Source organism: Microtus oregoni, unplaced genomic scaffold (genome assembly GCF_018167655.1).
Source record: "Microtus oregoni isolate MIOR12 unplaced genomic scaffold, Mior012 000057F_ref0000458, whole genome shotgun sequence".
Taxonomy (NCBI): Eukaryota; Metazoa; Chordata; class Mammalia; order Rodentia; family Cricetidae; genus Microtus; species Microtus oregoni.
The window spans coordinates 8,891,758-8,909,953 of NW_024543833.1; the positions used below are offsets into that span (position 1 = coordinate 8,891,758).

The 18,196-nt window shown below is 46.6% G+C and overlaps 1 protein-coding gene across 2 annotated transcripts in view; it reads right to left on the reverse strand.

Annotated features, from left to right (window-relative positions):
- The window catches only part of Gnal (G protein subunit alpha L), a 104,287-nt gene that overhangs the window by 71,393 nt on the left and 14,698 nt on the right, over positions 1-18,196 (reverse strand). Inside the window, exons 1-3 of one of the 2 annotated variants that reach the window (XM_041639195.1) lie at positions 1,424-1,839; positions 1,085-1,157; positions 81-135 (exon numbers count right to left, since the gene is read on the reverse strand). In XM_041639195.1, the coding sequence (XP_041495129.1) occupies positions 81-135; positions 1,085-1,157; positions 1,424-1,568 (273 nt within the window). In that variant the 5' untranslated portion in view covers positions 1,569-1,839. Of the gene's footprint in view, positions 1-80; positions 136-1,084; positions 1,158-1,423; positions 1,840-18,196 lie in introns of those variants that run through there. The other variant, XM_041639194.1, reaches the window with a different exon arrangement.

Below are 18,196 nucleotides of genomic sequence, written 5' to 3' on the forward strand. Positions count from 1 at the left end.
ATAGTTTACATACTTAGTTTACACAGTCTGAGTCCAGCCTACTCAACACTCAGGTGAACAAACATTAAGGGAGGCCTTACCACGATAGCATCTTTGACATTTTTCCTGATGTCCAGAATTTTCTGCTTCTTTTCCCTGCATTGAAAGAGGGTTGTTATTAATTTCATTCACAATAGAAACCCGTTAAGATTTTAAAACTTCCAGTAGACCGAGTTTCCCAGAGGTCAGTATCAACCTCAAGGCGGCTGTTAAGCTTTTTCCTCCTAAATGAAAACACTGCCCCCGTTCCAATTTGTGCTCCAAGCAAAGGGAATATATCTGCTTCAAACCCTACAGCTTCAAACACACATCAAGGTCATATAGTCACAATTATTGCGGATCTCGCACACAAATACAACTAGTTATACTCAAACCTATTCCTTATACTGATAGTTATAGACTGAAGTAGATGTAAGTGGGCTGTACTATAGAGAAAGGGTGTATTGCGATATAGTTAGGTTTCATATAAGTGGTTCTATATTGGTGGATTCAATCAACTGAAGACCCCCCCCCCCCCAAGGTTTGGCAAAAAACAAAAAAACCTGTATTTGCATTGAATGCGTACAGGCATTTTTTCCCTTGTGACTGTTTCCTAAACCACCCAACATGATACAGTCAGTCTTTTATTAACATGTTGCAGTAGGTACCATGAATCATTCAGAGGAGATACGAAGCGAATGGAAAGATATTCATAGGTATTTTGCAACTACTACACCATTTTGTGCAACAGATTCCAATATGCTTGGGTCTCGAGAGCCCCCTCTCCTCCAGATCCTAAGGGATAAAGGATCAATGTATTGGTTCAGCACCACGCCAGTATTAGAGACATGTTCCCCTAAGAATCCTAACAAATTAAGTATTTTGGCAAGCTGTTTTCTTTTTAAACTAGACATCGCCAAAGAAGGGCTTGCCTAAATGGAACAAACTCTATGCTAGGTTCCTACTTCCTCACCACCCCAGTCAAAACTGCGTGGAGAAAGTACTTCTGAGAAAAGATGTGGTTGATACAGAATTTAGAAAGCAAATCCAAACTGGGCATTCTTACTCGGGGTTGAAGCCGTTGACGTGCAGGATCCTCATCTGTTTGACGATAGTGCTTTTCCCGGACTCACCAGCCCCTGCGGACAAACAGAAAGAAGGTGGTCATCCATGTCCTCCTATCAGGCCAGGACCATACCTGTCGCTACCCAACGTGTTCTTCCTTTACGTGGGGTCTTTCGAGTACAAAGCAGATGTGGTTACAGTAGTTCGCCCTATAGCCAAGCTCCGGCGCCTGGTGGTGCGCAGTCTGGTTTGCTTGTGCCAGTGACTGTGAGCCCGGCACTGTGCACTCCAGGACGCTGGGAGCTGCCAGGGTCAGAGCGACAGTGCACCCTGGCCTTACCCAGAAGCAGCAGGCGGTGAGTCGCTTTGTAAGCCAGGCGCTCTTTCTGCAACTGTTTCTCGATCTTTTTGTTGGCCTCGCGGCGTTCTTTTTCATCTACACCCTGATCTTCCGCGGTCTTGCTGCTGTTGCCCAAACACCCCATGCCTGCTGACTCGCACTCCCGTCAGGCAAGTAGGAAGACGCACGAGAGCCAGAGAGAACCCGAGATGTGCGCTCCCGCGGACGGTTTCTCCACTCCCCGAAGCTGAAAGAGATGGCCTAGTCTCCCGGGGATCTGGGATCACACCGGCTTCTCCCTCCCCTGCCCACTGCAGGCTCCCGGCTAAGCAAAGGTGCCGGGAGGCAGTAGCGCCCAGGGAAACGCTCCTTAAAGGCAGGTCGTCTTAGGAACCTGCTGGGGAAACGGCTTGCGGAGCCCGAGACGGGCTCTGCTGGAGACCGCTGGGTGGCGCTGTGCCTGGGCTCCGCCTCCGCCTGGCTCAGCACCGCCCTACGGAGGTGCCAAGTTGGGGGGTGGGGTGGGGGTGGGGGAACTGTGCGTAATCGAAAAGCCAGGTCTTGCCTGCGTAGTGGCTAAGCGCAGCACAAAAGGGTCAGAGCTCGTACCAAAGGGTCCCCACAGGGGGACTGTGGCCACCTGCGAGGTTGGCTTTTTTCAAGTCTGACGTGCTCATCCCCGAGGGTCATGCTCCCCTGGAAGGAGATGGAGGTGTGGCAGGGGTAGGAGTTGGTTTGGCGCTCAAAGGGGCGCTTCCCTAACCTGGTGAGTCACAGAAGGGACAGGGGCGCTTACACTCTGGCCCGTGTGTCTTCCTAGCACCCTGCGCCCCAGCGCATCTGGGTGCGCACTCCTCGCTCTCCTCCAAAGCCTCCTTGCTCCCAGCGGAGCAGGGACTTGGGATCATGCATATTCTATCAGGGAGGAGGATCGCTAGCAGGCTAACAAGTCACATCGCCTTTGCTCCCTTTGGCTTCTAGACTATTCCAGCTCGCCCCCGCTACCACCTTTCCAGCCCATCTTTACCTCCAGCCCCCGTTTTCCTCTGCTGTTCTGTCGAATAGTTACACGGCTTTTCTAGAACACATCATGGCTTTGAATTTGACCTTAGAGCAGAGGAATGGATGAGGACAAGAAACTGGCACCTGCTGGTCTTTTATTGTGACTAAAAATTAGAGCCCTTAGCTTTGTTAACCGCTACACTTTGTGTTCACAGTCCAAGTGCATGGGATGAGGAGAGCAAAAGAGGTGCCCGAGCGCAGGGATTGGACTCCAGCACTGAGACACGGAAGTGAAAAGGAGTCCTAGAGACCATGAGAAGTTGATGGTCCCCAATTTGGTGACAATTAGGTATTGAGCACGAAGTCTCCAGACCCCACATTTCCCCCCTGATACCAGCACACGACCTGGCCTGCGTCCCAGAGAGCAGACACCAACCGTGTTACTTTATCCCACAGTCAGACCATGCCTTCTTGGTTTCTTCCCTTCTCTCTGCTTCTCTTCTGGTTTCATCAGCTCTATCCACAGCTCCAATCTTTCTGTGTCTCTGTCTCTCTCTCTTCTGGTGGGGCCTGTTTTCCTAAAGCACGCAAACACACACCCACACTGCCCACTGCAAACTAAGACCTTCAGTCTCCCCTCCTTGGTTGTGCCAGTCTTCCATCTTCCAGGGCTCCAGTTCCACTCTCTCTCTCTCTCTCCTTCATCCTGAAAGTTCAACCCCTGGTACCCCAACAATGGCCTGAGTTCCTAAAGTTCAACCTCTGGTACCCCGACAATGGCCTGAGTTCCTAAAGTTCAACCCCTGGTACCCCGACAGTGGCCTGAGCTCCTACACTGACAATATCAGGGCATTTCTGGTCTCTGGAGTCTGATCCTCTCCTTGACTCTGGGCCTTTAGCAGCCACACAACATTACCATCTTTTGAGTTTTGCTCACGTCCTCTGCCTCTAGGCTCAGCCTTTCTCTCCAGACACACTTGCCTGTTATGACTGCCCACACCTCCAACCTGCTCCTTCCCCTCTGCTTTCTAGGGATTTTCTAAACCTCGAGGCAGGTTTGTGGTTTTCTTGCAAGCACAACACATTGCTGTGTGTGCTGGATGTTTCTAACACTCCTCTGCTGCTACTGTGGTCCCTGATCACCCGTCTAAGCACAATTTCAGCAGTACAAGCCTGTTCCCCTTGTCTTTATTCAAATGCAGCCAGAGCGACGTTGCCCTTGCACTGCTATTTCTATGTACTGCCTGCACACCCCTTCCCTGGTTCTTCTAGACCCTCCAGTAGCTTCTCTACTCTCCCTCACCCCTCCTTACTAACCAGGTGGGTTCAGGAGCCTTGTTGCTCTTCTCTTGGTGGGTGGCTAATTCCTGGTTACCCTCCTTGGCCTCATCATCTCCCTTGTAGACACGCTGTATTAGTAAGGGTTCTCTAGAGGAACAGAACTGATATAATGAATATATCTGAAAGCAGTGTATTAGGTCAGCTTACACGACACGGTCTGGGTAGTTTGACAAGGGCAGTCTGACAGTGAGAGGCTGAGAACCTGTTAGCTGCTCAGTCCACGAGACTGGAGGTCTCAGCTGTCCCACTCATGTGCGAGAGACCTGGAGATTCCTGGAGAGCTGCCGGGCTTTAGTTTATTTTAGGAGGCTGACAAAGCTCGTTCTAATAGCAAAGGAAAGCTGCAGAAACGGGATAAGTGAACTTGTCAGTGAGAGCGGGAGACAAGCAGGTGAAAAGCAAAGCTTCCCCTTCCAGTCCTTTCATCTGAGCTGCCTCCTGCAGGTGCCGCCCACATTTGGGCTGGGTCTTCCTGCTTCAAGCAACGTGATTAAGGAAGCCCTTCACCGGGGTGGCCAATGGCTTGCTGTTTGAGTCGATTCCAGATTCAGGCAGGTGGACAACCGAAATTAGCCACCGCACACACCTAAAGACCCCCCTTTCCTGTCTCCCAGAGCCCATGCTTCTCCTCCGTATCATCTGCCACACTGCACACAGTGGTTTGCTTTCTGCCACACTGTAAGAGCATTTGACTGTGGGTGCCATGAGGACCAAACTGGGCACCTCCTGCACCGGAACCCTCTGCAGTGTCTGAACCAGGGATTCACTGTGAATAGTTGTTGAATGCGAGAAGAATTCACAACAGTCAGAGACAATTCTGAGTCAAAGCCTGGGCTGTTGTGGCAGGGGTTTCAGGACCAACTTTTCAATTCATAAAGTATTTCTCTAGTGTAGCATCTTATTGAAAAGAAGAATGCTTTTTCTAAACGGCAAAAGCAACAACTTGGCTACGTAGGTAGACGTAAACATACAGCGCCACATTCCATGTTGAACTACATTAAAAGTTCTGTGTCTAGAGATGGCTGTCTAGCACAGTTGCCACATTTGTGAGTGTGCTAACACACGTATTGATCCAGGAGATACCATAGCTACCGGGGCAGGCAGAGAAGGAGGGTGAAATTAAAAGCACAGAATAGTGTGAGTAGATTTAAAAGGATCTGTCAATTTTAAAATGCCAAGACATTTATAAATTATTAAAAGAGATGGGAACAAAACACAGGTCACAAAAAGTTATAAAAGGGGAATTAAGTTAGATACCCCAAAACATATTTAAGGTAGTATGATACGCAGTTACTCAAAAAGTAAAGCAAAAGTCATTTGATCAGATATACAAATTAGGGTTATAAAATTTAAGGATTAAATACATCGATGTAATGAAGAACAGCACCGTACCCAGAAAGTTAGTAGATAATCAACATAATGATAACACATACATTGGAAAGGTAGCTCCTGGCCATTGAGTGATGGCTGGTACTGGCCTAAGTCCTGTCTCTAGGAAAAAAATTTAGTACAAAATATAGAGATTACTACCACCATCATTTCAAGTGCTCAGAGTGGTGACTTAAAAGAGTGACTGCTTGGCTCACACAGGCTCAGTACAACCTCTCATGGGTTCATCAGCACACCGTCCTAACTTGCGGACTCCGTAGTCTAAACGGTGAGAGTGCCTGCTTTGTCCAGTGATTTCAGTTTAAATGTGAGAAATACAAAACCAGCCTCAGCCTGTTATAGGCAGGAGCTCAAGGGCTCTGTGCCCTCCCTTCCTCCCTTCCGTCTTCCTTTCCTTTGGAACCAAGCCTAGAGACCTGGGCATGCAAGTGCTTTATTACTGAGTTACATCCTTGGTCCCCAAACTTCAGAAGTTTTAAATCCAATATTCTGCCTTTTGCTCTTATAGCCTGGAAAACTGACCCTCATCCATGTTTCCAAACTTTGAATCAGAATCCAGAAGACCCATTGGCTCATCGGGAGCCACAGAGCAGACCTGTAGGGTAACCCAGAAAACTGATTTGCAGCTAGGGCAAGGAGAGCATCTGTTGCTAGGCAACCGGAACACGGCAGCACTAGGAGGCTCTCCAGGCAAGCCACTTTTACCGGCAGGGTCTGAGGGCAGCTGCATGAGCCTTACCAGCAGAGGGCGCCAGCAGATGGGTTCAGGGAAAAGAGCAAGAAAGCAAGGCTCCGGAGCGAGAAAGGAATAGCATTTGAGGTCCAAAGACAAAGCTAACAAAGGGTGTTTCCCTCACTATCGAGGATAAAAACAGGTAGAGTGTTTCAAAAGTCTGACTTAAATGTCTTACTTGTCAGTTTTGCAAATTTAAAATAATGACTTAAAAAAATCTGTTTGCTTCAGCCCCTTTGACTGAAGACGGCAAACACCAAAGAGAATGACAGCTTCTCCTTGGTGAGCTGGAAACGAAGTCCAGGATAGCGAGAAGGGATTGTCCCTCCCAGTATCAGGCAATTCCCTGAAAAAAAAAAAACGTAATGGACACGTGGATGACAAACACTCAGGACAGGCTGTTCCTATTAGTGACAGCCCTAGATTCGGGAATCGAGAGCGAATCTGAAAAACGAGTCACGCGATGCCTGGTGAGAGATGTCAGGCCCCACCTGTGAATGGAAACCTTTCGCTTGCCGCTCTGTTGCGTCCCTGCTTTAGACGATGCTCAAGACTAAAGCTGCAGTCAGGCCTCCGGTGTGGGCTCATCGGATGTTCTCAAGGAAGAATGGAACAGTGGTGAAAGCCAAGGAGCCGCTAACTCCGAGCAAGGACCGCGATTGCAGAAGTGCCCAGCTGCAGCCAGAGAACAGCGCACAAGCTGGGCCATGTGGTGTCACAGGGTGTCACACGCAGGGGTCCTTGCCTGACAGATCACACAGTGGTCTGTTGTTTTATCCCACCCCTTAGTGTCTTGGTGGAAATAGGCTGTCATTCATTTTCAACAGCCTAGATCACTGTATGACCTAATTATAATATACACAGAAAGTATTATGGTACATTTTAACATTTTTTTAAAACAGAAAAGCAGAGAAATAGCTTCAAGTTTCCCTTTCTGTACATACTCTGAGAGCAAATATTTTAAAATGTATTGAAGTGATGTGTCTCCTCCTTTACTCCTACAGTAGAAGTAATATGAAGTAGCTCTGAGAGGTGCCATCGACAGAGAACTAGGAACTGACAGTCTTAAACACTAAAATAGCAGCACATCAGCAGGGAAAGGATGCTTAATGTCACCGACTCCTCTTTGTGTCCAAAACGCAGGATTACAGTGTCCTGTCAGAATATTTACTGTCGCACAGAGTTTAACAACCATGTATGGCACGAGGTGGGAGACCATCGGATACATTAAAAAGCAAACTCAAATAATACGACAAAATATCCCATAGGCCATAAAAGGGAATTTGCAAACAGAATGGACATGTCGATGCTTTCAGTCCAAAATTCTGTGAAAGTCACCAAACTCAACCAGGCGCTGTCTTACTCTGTTTGAGTAAGAGAAAGCCTGTGTGTTAGTAAAGACTCTTCCAGCCCCTGGCTCGATTGAAAAGTGGCACCTACTGGAGAAGAAGTGTGTCTTCTGGTCACTGAAGGGACCCTCAAAGGGGATATTGAGACTCCAGCCTCCTTCCCTTTCATGTTTTAGCCATGGTGCATGTGTGCGTGCTAGGGTGTGTATGTGGATATTTTGTTGTTGTTGTTGTGTGCTGCCGTCAGTGGAGCGAGACATTGATGGCCTAAGATACTCACAGCTGGGTGAAAGGTAAAGCGGAGAGCCCAGAATCTGTTGCTGTGAGAGAGGGCTGACAGATACCAGCTCTGAGGCGGAGGTGGCTGGCAGACCCACATCTAGGGACAAGAGCAGTCTGAGAAAAGCTGCGTGTGTCACAGTGACCCTTGGTTTTACAAGCCACATGTAAAACAAAGGGCTCTGGAGAGATGGCTCAGTGGTTAAGAGCATTGCCTGCTCTTCCAAAGGTCCTGAGTTCAATTCCCAGCAACCACATGGTGGCTCACAACCATCTGTAAAGAGGTCTGGCGCCCTCTTCTGGCCTTCAGGCATACAGACAGAATATTGTATACATAATAAATAAATAAATAAAATAAATATTTAAAAAAAACCCAAAGGGCTCAATGATGTAGCAAAAGACCACAATAGAACAGTGTCAGTCAGCACCTGGATGGCTTTATTCTGCTTTGAAATGTTAAGAAGTCTAGCAAACTTTTGGACTCCAGCAGACACCCAAACGCACGTTGTTTAATAAAAATATTGAAACATGAAGTTAGAAAACCCACTCTACCAAGCTTAAAGTATACTCTTCCTTCACCAATTAACAAGGCCAGAAGAAATAAACTGTAAAACATTGCAAACGAATCTAAGCTACATGAAGAAAGTATTTATTTTAAGGAATATTTTATGATTAAAAAATAGCTTCAGTATTTGGAGATGGTTCTAGTTCAAGTAATTCTGTTCCCAAACATACTTCCTTCTAAAGTGAGTCCAATTCCACAAAGTCCCTTCCTTAAATCAGAAAAGAGCGAGCGAGCGAGAGAGAGAGAACATGTATTCTACATTTTAAATGCTGGATATTGTTCTCGTGCTGGTGACAGCTCCCATGAGAAACTGTGAGAGATTCTACAGCACAGACCCTAGCAGTTACATACTGACTCTGATTTGGAGTCAGTCTTTCTCTCTGTGTACATCTGTTCTTGTATGTTAGCAAATCACGTGACAGTAGACCGTGAGGAAAGCTGGTTAATAGAATCCAAGTTCATGTCTGCACAATAGAGGCTCATCTAACTGAACATGTTTATTTGGTCCTGTGTGCCATTGTGTATAAGAACAAACCAGGCATGGTGACTCATGTCTGCAATCTCAGCACTTGGGAGGCTGAGGCAGGAGGATTGTCAGGAGTTTCAGGCTATTCTGGATTATATGTTGAGTTCTAGGCTAGTCTGAGCTTCAGAGTAAGATTTTGTCTCACTCTGTGAATGAATGAATAAGTAAATAAAAACTAAAGAAAAGGAAACTACCTGACCAGTTTTTTATGCTTCTGAGCAGTTGGTGACCTAAGATGACCTATAGGTGAAGCACCTCGAACCCACAAATCCAAGGCCTAAAATGCTATAAACCCGGAACGTTTTCTGGGTGCTGACAGTGATAACCCAGTGGAAAATTCCACATTTGACCTCAAGTGACAGGTTGAACTTGAAACACAGGTGCACTAAAAATACAATCGAAAGTTACCTTCAGGCTATGCAGGAAAGGTGCATATGTAACAAGTTAATTTTGTATTAAGACGAGTCTTATCTCAAAGATATTATTATCTCACGATGTCTATATATGTGTCCTAGTTAGCATTAAGTTGTCAACCGGACACTTTCCAGAATCCCCCGAGAAAGGAGTCTCAACTGAGTAACTGTCTTTATTAGGATGACCCATGAACATGTTTGTGAAGGACTTTTGGCTTGTCTTACCTCATGTGGTAGGGCCCACAGTAGGAAGTACCATTTTCTGGGCAGGTGATCCTGAGCTGCAAAAAGAAAGCTGGCTCAACATGGGGCTGTGAGGGAGCCAGCAAGCAGCATTGCTCCCTGAGTTTTGCCTCAAGTTCTTTCTTGATTTCCTGCCTGCCTTCCCTCCACGATGGATTGTGACCTGGAAGTGCAAGTCAAATAAGCCTTTTCCTTCCCAAGTTGCTTTGGGTCAGGGTGTTTTACCATGGCAACAGATGACATCCGAACAGTATACAAATATTCCAACATCTCAAAAACAGCTGAAATCTGGAAAGCGGGTTTGATTGTTTTTTTTTTTTTGGTTTTTCGAGACAGGGTTTCTCTGTGGCTTTGGAGCCTGTCCTGGAACTAGCTCTGTAGACCAGGCTGGTCTCGAACTCACAGAGATCCGCCTGCCTCTGCCTCCCGAGTGCTGGGATTAAAGGCGTGCGCCACCACCGCCCGGCCTGGAAAGCGGGTTTGAAAAGGGGACATGTAACATTTATTCTTCAGGGATTCAGAAAGCCAAGGGTGATGGTGCAAATGCAGCCAGGGATGCCCAGGGACAAAGGACCTCTATTGGAAGTGGGAGGACCCACAGAATTGGGAACACTTTGTGGAGGAAGAGAGGCAAAGGCAGAGATTGAACAATATCTGCTGGAAAAAAAAAACGGTGTGTTTGTCCGCTGTGAAAGAAATAAAAGTGTAAAGGGAAGAGCACAGGTTTGTAGGGAACAAGCTGGACAGAAGTGAACACCAAGTTCAGAGGCTGGAAGAACCAGAAAAGCCTTGGGAAGATAGACACTCACAGCACGGCAACATCTCTGAAGTATAATCTCTCTGGTGAAGTGGTTATCAGCAAGAATGGTAGGCTTCAAAACCCTGTTCTATGCTCTAACTGCCCTGCAAATGGCTGGGGACAATGGAACCAAGGCCATAGGGTTGTAGTGAGAATGGTTTGAATGGATCTGCTTCTCATGGTGTGTAGTAGGTAGTCATTTCTCAATAGACTAGTAAATATTATCATTTAGTATCAATCGGACAGATACCTATCTATTTAACTTCTTTGAGACAGGTAACTAATAACCTTGAGGAAGTATTCTTTTTTATTTTTGTACCAGGGCAGGCTCATTCAAAGTCAGTTACCACACACTCAACAGAGATTTCCTGAGGACCTGTGTGCAGCGGAGTGACATACAAACTGGGACATAAAGGCAATGGGACGTGACAGGAGAACATTTATGACAGATGCTCCATGAGAGAGGAGTGGCGTGAGCACAGTGGAAGAGGGAGGGGTCGGCTTTAGGCTGGAGAGAAACTGACGCCTGCTCGGAGGTAGACGGATCTCGAAGACATCATGCAAAGAGAACCACCTATCGTAGAGGAGCAAATGCTGCTTTAGCCCACGCATCTCCCGCAGAGAGTCAGCAATAAAGACAGAACGTGCCGTGGTGGTGGTCAGGCGCAGGAGCGGGAGATGAGGAGGCGTGCTAACAAAGGCAGAACTTTGGTCTGGGAGACTGATGGCGTTCCAAACATGGACTTTGGGGATGGCTTACAACAATGAAAACGTGTTTAGTGTCACCGAAAGGGACAACGACAAGAGGTTAGGGTGGCACGTCAGCTACGTATTTCATTAAAATAAAAATATGTGAGTAGATTATTCAGCCTATCAGTGGAAGGGAGAGATTCTTCTGGAGTGAGAACACAGTTCTATAGTTTCAGAGAGGCTTTCCCCTAACTTTCTCCCATCCCCCTCCCCACAAAAGAGAATAGGGTCTACTCTATAGCACAGATTGTCTGACCTCAAACTCATGGTCCCCCTGCCTCAGCCTTTTGAGGGCTTCGCCACCACCTCCTGCAGTTTTGACGCTAGGCACATTTGCTTCGATTTTAATTTCTCCCTAGAGGGCTACAGTGTGCAGAACGAAGGGCAGCCGTAAGCCCCGTGGGTCCTTTAAAATGTGGCATTTTCGCCTTTCATTTGTTACGAGGCACGTTTTTAAAATTAGGTTTTATTTCTGCAGTGCTGAGGATCAAATCTAAGGTCATGCCACGCTAGGAAAGTGTTTTACCACGGCTTTGCACCCATAAGACCCATGAAAGCATGTAAAAATATATACCACGCACTTGGTGCATTGCTGGGCCTTGAGATTATAAATGTGGATAAGATGTTATCACGGATTTCAGATATCCTAACAGTCTAGTGAAGAGGACTAGCCCTGGCATCAGGGTCTGTGGATTCTATTTGGATTCCAGTGGGGATGTATAGAGATACGTGTGGTCAATTCTAGAATTGTAGAAAACAAAATCCTGGTTTTCCTAGAGGAACTCCCACTAACCTGTGTGAGTCACTGCGCACCTCAAGTTTAAAAAGACAGCGGAAGGGGGCTGACTTCCTGCACCTGATTTGATCCTCATAAGATGCGCATCGTCGCCCACAGTTCTGTCTGAAGGTAACATGAGGGGCTGGGCAGAGGGGGAGAGCCTCACTCCCGGGAGGACCTGGAGCCTGGGTCCTTAAGGCTGCAGGAAACCATACCATTTTCTTTCCCCCTGTTATAGAAGGAACACAGAAAAATCCTACTCCCCCTCCCACTCATTAGCGGGATTAATCTGCATATAATGACTGCTGAATTAATTCTCTCTCTGCCCAGTTGCCTTAGCAACTGGTTTCTTTTAGAATTCGGTTTAGGTACAGAGCTTAAAGCCACCCTATCCCTCGTGATGGAATATGAATTAAACAGAACATAAACTTATTTTGTCCCAGGTGCCAGCGATGGGCACTCAGTGTCCCGAGACTCGCAGGGCTATGGGCAAAGGGCAAGCGGGAGAGAACTCAACACCCACCCGTGCTTTGTAGTGCTCTCTCACCGCTGCTTTATAGTTCACACGCTTTGCTTTTCTTTCCAAGAATTTAAACTAGAGCTAGGGGTGGGGGCGTGGCTTAGAGACAGAAGGCTCGCTTGTATGGGGCTGGGGGCTCAGGCCCCAGCACTAGAAAAAATAAAAACAAAACAAAAGAAGAAAAATAAACCACAAAAGTTGACATCCAAGAGGATGTCATTCTCTCATTCCAGAAAAAAAAAATCCTAAACCAAGGTAAGCAGGTCATAGGATGAGCAAATGCAGGAGGGTATGACCCTGTGATTGACAGGAAGGAACAGTGTATAAATATGGAAAGGGAGGAGTAAAACCAAAACCCAAACCACAACACAGGGATGGACGAGGATCACAGAACAGAATGAGGCCATGTCCATGTCTAGGTTGGCTCAGGTCCCTGCAAGCCGGTGTGCCTATGTGTGTATCATTTGTCTGCCGAGAAAGGCAGAGAGTTAAGATTTCCCTGTAGTTGCAGGCATGCTTCCGTGGGAGAGGGGATCCTCTTTGGAGTGACAGTACAGATTTGTGGTTCCAGGAGAGTGTCCTTCCTTTTGAACAGGGTCTCGTCTGTAGGGAGGGACAAGGGCATCTCAAGCAGCTGTGCTCAGGTTGCTGCAATGACTTGTTAGTATGGTTGGAACCACCGAGCAGCCAGATGTGCAAAAACCCTGCAGCTGCACAGTTGGGAGACTTTAATTTTCAGGCTGGTAGAGACAGGCAGTTTGTCTGTCCTGAGCTGTAGCAGGATCTGGAGCCCCTACCTCCTCTCCATCTCCAGAGATCTGCCCCTGTCTCCTGAGAGGATCTCCCTGACTCTCCGTCTGGGCTCCTGGGCACTTTCTCAAAGCCATCCCTGATCAATGTGGCACGGAGGGGCCCCCTGTTGCTGCTGCCCCTGACACATCCCTACCACCCAGTGATCTTCCCAGCCTTCCCCACTCCTTTTTTTTTTTTTTTGGTTGTGAGCCACCATGGGGTTGCTGGGAATTGAACTCAGGACTTCTGGAAGAACAGGCAGTGCTCTTAATCACTGAGCCATCTCTCCAGCCCCCTCTATTTTCTTTTTTTTTTCTGGTGGCATCCGTTTATTTATTTATTCAAGATTTCTGTCTCTTCCCCGCCACCGCCTCCCATTTCCCTCCCCCTCCCCCAATCAAGTCCCCCTCCCTCATCAGCCCAAAGAGCAAAAAAACTTGCCCTGTGGGAAGTCCAAGGACCACCCACTTCCATCCAGGTCTAGTAAGGTGAGCATCCAAACTGCCTAGGCTCCCCCAAAGCCAGTATGTGCAGTAGGATCAAAAACCCATTGCCATTGTTCTTGAGTTCTCAGTAGTCCTCATTGTCCGCTATGTTCAGCGAGTCCGGATTTATCCTAGGCTTTTTCAGACCCAGGCCAGCTGGCCTTGGTGAGTTCCCGATAGAACATCCCCATTGTCTCAGTGTGTGGGTGCACCCCTCGCGGTCCTGAGTTCCTTGCTCGTGCTCTCTCTCCTTCTGCTCCTGATTTGGACCTTGAGATTTCTGTCCGGTACTCCAATGTGGGTCTCTGTCTCTGTCTCCTTTCATTGCCTGATGAAGGTTAATATTCAGGAGGATGCCTATATGTTTTCTTTGGGTTCTCCTTATTTAGCTTCTCTAGGATCACTAATTATAGGCTCAATGTCCTTTGTTTATGGCTAGAAACCAAATATGAGTGAGTACATCCCATGTTCCTCTTTTTGGGTCTGGCTTACCTCACTCTGGATAGTGTTTTCCATTTCCATCCATTTGCATGCAAAATTCAAGAAGTTATTGTTTTTTACTGCTGAGTAGTACTCTAATATGTATATATTCCATACTTTCTTCATCCATTCTTCCATTGAAGGGCATCTAGGTTGTTTCCAGGTTCTGGCTATTACAAACAATGCTGCTATGAACATAGTAGAGCATATACTTTTGTTGTATGATAAGGCCTCTCTTGGTTATATTCCCAAGAGTGGTATTGCTGGGTCCAGGGGTAGGTTGATCCCGAATTTCCTGAGAAACCGCCACACTGCTTTCCAAAGTGGTTGCACAAGTTTGCATTCCCACCAGCAATGGATGAGGGTACCACTTTTTCCACAACCTCTCCCGCAAAGGCTATCATTGGTGTTTTTTATTTTAGTCATTCTGACAGGTGTAAGATGGTATCTTAAAGTTGTCTTGATTTGCATTTCCCTGATCGCTAAGGAAGTTGAGCATGACCTTAAGTGTCTTTTGGCCATTTGAAGTTCTTCTGTTGAGAATTCTCTGTTCAGCTCAGTGCCCCATTTTATAATTGGGTTGATTAGCCTTTTACGGTCTAGTTTCTTGAGTTCTTTATGTATTTTGGAGATCAGACTTTTGTCAGTTGCAGGGTTGGTGAAGATCTTCTCCCAGTCAGTGGGTTGCCTTTGTGTCTTAGTGACAGTGTCCTTTGCTTTACAGAATCTTCTCAGTCTCAGGAGGTCCCATTTATTCAATGAGGCCCTTAATGTCTGTGCTTCTGCCTTCCCCACTCCTTTATAAGTAACTCTCCACTAGACAGCTTGGTATTTCCCCAGGGATCCCCACCGAGCAGCACCTTCCTGAGCTAATGGCACAGCTTGTGATAAGGACCCGGTTCGCGGTCCCCACTCCTAATTTGTCAGTGCTTTTGTTTTGTGGCAGATCTGTACAACTGTATTGATAGCCCTGGCACATTTTCAGGCTTGGTGGTCTCGAAAGGAAGATGAACCAGTAGACTGAAAGATGCAAAGTCAAGTAGGCAGCTGAGCCCAAGGCCCAGCAGGGTGGTGAGGAGAGCACAACTCAGAAAAGTGTTGGCATAAACATTTTGTTTGCAAGACCTTGGTGTTGATAAGAGAGACGGAGATGAAAAAAAAAATGCCTGAAGATTATTAGAAACTGACTCCAGACAAATATACCCAGTTTAAAGTAAGCAAACATCATTACTGTTTGGAAGAAAGTGGTTTTTCTTGTCTGTAGAGATTATTAAGCCATACACAGGGAGCATCTATAGGAGCTCCCAGATGACCCATCAGCAACAAACACATATGCATTTTAAATGTGAAATAATGTCAGGCTGCCGGGGATGCTGCAGGAGGAGTGGAGGGTCTCCTTCACACTCGACATCCGTATGCTTTGACTGTTAGCATTTGAGGCACTCTGTTTTCATAATTACACATTTCCCCCCTGAACTAGTCGAGAGGAGACTGTGACATTTTACCTCTCTCCATGTCTACTCGGTAAGGACAGGACTCTGTGATCTCATCTAGTCAAGGATTACAGACATTGTCTGACTGTCTCCCCCACAAAGGCTCATGCTCTTTGGTATGGATGTGGGGAAGGGGTAGAGGCTTTAAGAGGTGGAATTTAGCGGGGGAGGGGGTGTCACTTGGTAGACTGTAGAGTTTTTGTCTAGCCAGAGGCAAAACAGAGGATCGTTTCTCTGTGCAACAGCACCACCTTGTGGACGCTTTGAGGGATGATCCATCTGTGAGTACTGACATGAGCATTTTATAAGGCGAGACAGAGCAGAAGGCACAGCTGGCACCTTCAGCAGGCCCTCTTTTCCCTCTGCCTCCTGCCATTTCCTTCTAAACACTTAATTATTAACCAAATCATTCTTTGACAATCTAATGTATGTTTACAATGCATTTTTCCTGATCCTCTACTACCCCCTCCCATTCTCAGCAATTCCCCTCCTCCCAGGGAATCCGCATCTCACTTGTTTCTTTGTTTTTGGTTTGTGAGTCACTGCATTTAACGAGGGCCCCTTACTTGGTAGTGGGTCTTAAGATATTCACAGGCGTATGAGCAACTCACCAGTGGCTACTTCCCTAAAGACGAAGACTTCCTCTACCCCGGTAACACTTGACTGCTGTGAGCACCCTTTGGCACGACCCACGAACCCTTTGTATGTGTGTGGGTTCAGCCTCATGCAGGTCGTATGCAGCCAACCATGGCTGTTGTGAGTTCATGCCACAGCCATGTCTGTAAGACAGGGTTTCGGGTCCTTCCCATACCTTTTTCTACAGTGTTCCCTGAGGAGGCGACACAGCGGTCGTTCTTAGGGCCGAGCACTCAACTTGTTCTCAGCACCTTGATCAGCCACGAGTCTCTCTACTGCCACTTACTCTAAAGGGAAGTTTCTTTGACAAAGACTGAAGATGGTACTAGTCTGTGGGTATACATATAAATATTTAGGGGACAGCTTGACATCAATGCCGCTTTAGCAAGACAAAAGCTAGAGGAGCGTTTGCCCACACTTGGATAAAGTCTGGAAAGTCTGCACTTAGGGTAACTTATAGGTATGGAAGTAGAGGAGCCAAGGGTGATTACTGTCAGCAGAATCAAGGTATCTTCTCTGATGCTACAGCCCAAGGAGAGGCTGCCTCCCTGCAGCTGCCTCTGGGAAGGATCTCCAAGGGACAAGTTGCGTGGACAGAAAGATCCACAATTTGTCACCTGCATGTCAAATTACTGATGTTGGCCCTCCAGGTCTTATTGTTATCTCTTATAGGAGCCCTCATAGTGTGTCTTAGTCAGTGTTCTATTGCTGGGAAGAGACGCCATAACCACAGCAGCTCTTATAAAGGAAAACACTTAATTGGGGCTGGCTATGGTTCGGAGGTTTAATCCATTATCATCATGATGGGCAGCATGGTGGCATACATGCAGACATGGTGCTAGAGAAGTAGGTGAGAGTTCTACATCCAGATCATCAAGCAGCAGGAAGAGTGACATTAGGCCTGACTTGAGCTTCTGAAACCTCAAAGCCCACCCCTAGGGATATACTTCCTCCCACAAGGCCACACCTCCTAATAGTGCCACTCCCTATGGGCCTGTGGGGGCCATTTTTCATTTCAAACCACTATATACTGGAAGCTTTACTTCTGAGAAACTATCATGAGGCCAAAAGAAGGATATGAATATTAAATAAGTCTGTCCATTAGGCGTATCAGGGCAGGTTAGATGAATTGTCTCTCTGTAGGTTCTTTGAGTGTGCCACTCACGAGACAGGTAATGTTCGGTACGCTGTCGGGAAAGGAACTACATAGCTTCCCTTCCATGACAATGGGAACGAAAGGATATCACCTGGCTGTCACCCCCACACTGTTTAACTGGTTCTTTGTAGAATGAAATTTCATCATGACCAAATGCATTTTTGTATCCTTCTTGAAAAGCAAGGAAACTCCCTCACCTGTCACATAAGTCAAGGAGATGAACTCTATCCATATGGTTCCATCAGACTGAACGTACGTTGAATTTAGGTGAAACTGAGGACAAGGTCTTTCATGTTTGTTGTAGATGGAAACTTAATGTGCTACTTTCCAAGGATAAGATAACAAAAACAAAAACAACCCCCCCAATGGCTATTGCTTTAAAAACATTCATATAGTCCACTTATTTGAATTCTTGTAGTGAATTCTCCAAAGAGATCATGCTCTGCTGATCTCTCTACAAATGCTCCTCCCACCACCTTTCTGGCCACGGATCCTCTGTGCCTACCAGGAGCTAGTTTACACTGTACAATAGTCTCCTCCATTAGCAAGCTCATTTTCTATCCACTCAGCTAGACATGGTTAACCGAGATCTGAAAATATTCAATGAAGAATTCCAGAAATAAACAACACACAATTTCAAAACAGCCATTTATTACATTATATTATTATTATGGTTCTAGATATTAATCACTTATTGTACTTAGTATATGGATTAAAGTTTGTCATAGCTACGTAAGTATAAAGCAAAGCGCAGTGTCTATGGGGGACGTCTATGGCTCTATCTTTTGGTCACTGTGGAAAATCTTGGCATTCATCCCTTCTGAGATAAAGAGAGCTGCTGTAAGCCACAGCTGGATACTTCATTTGTCTCCTGCTGGAGGCCATGGCCCCCCGAGAAGTCTGTAAGCAGTCTCAGAATCTGGGACATGTGACTATTGAATCCCAATAATGGCCGAGTCAACAATGAAGTAGGTCAGAGCACAGCTCAGATGTTTGTCTCAATACACACATTGTCCCACACATCAAATGACTGACTGATTTATG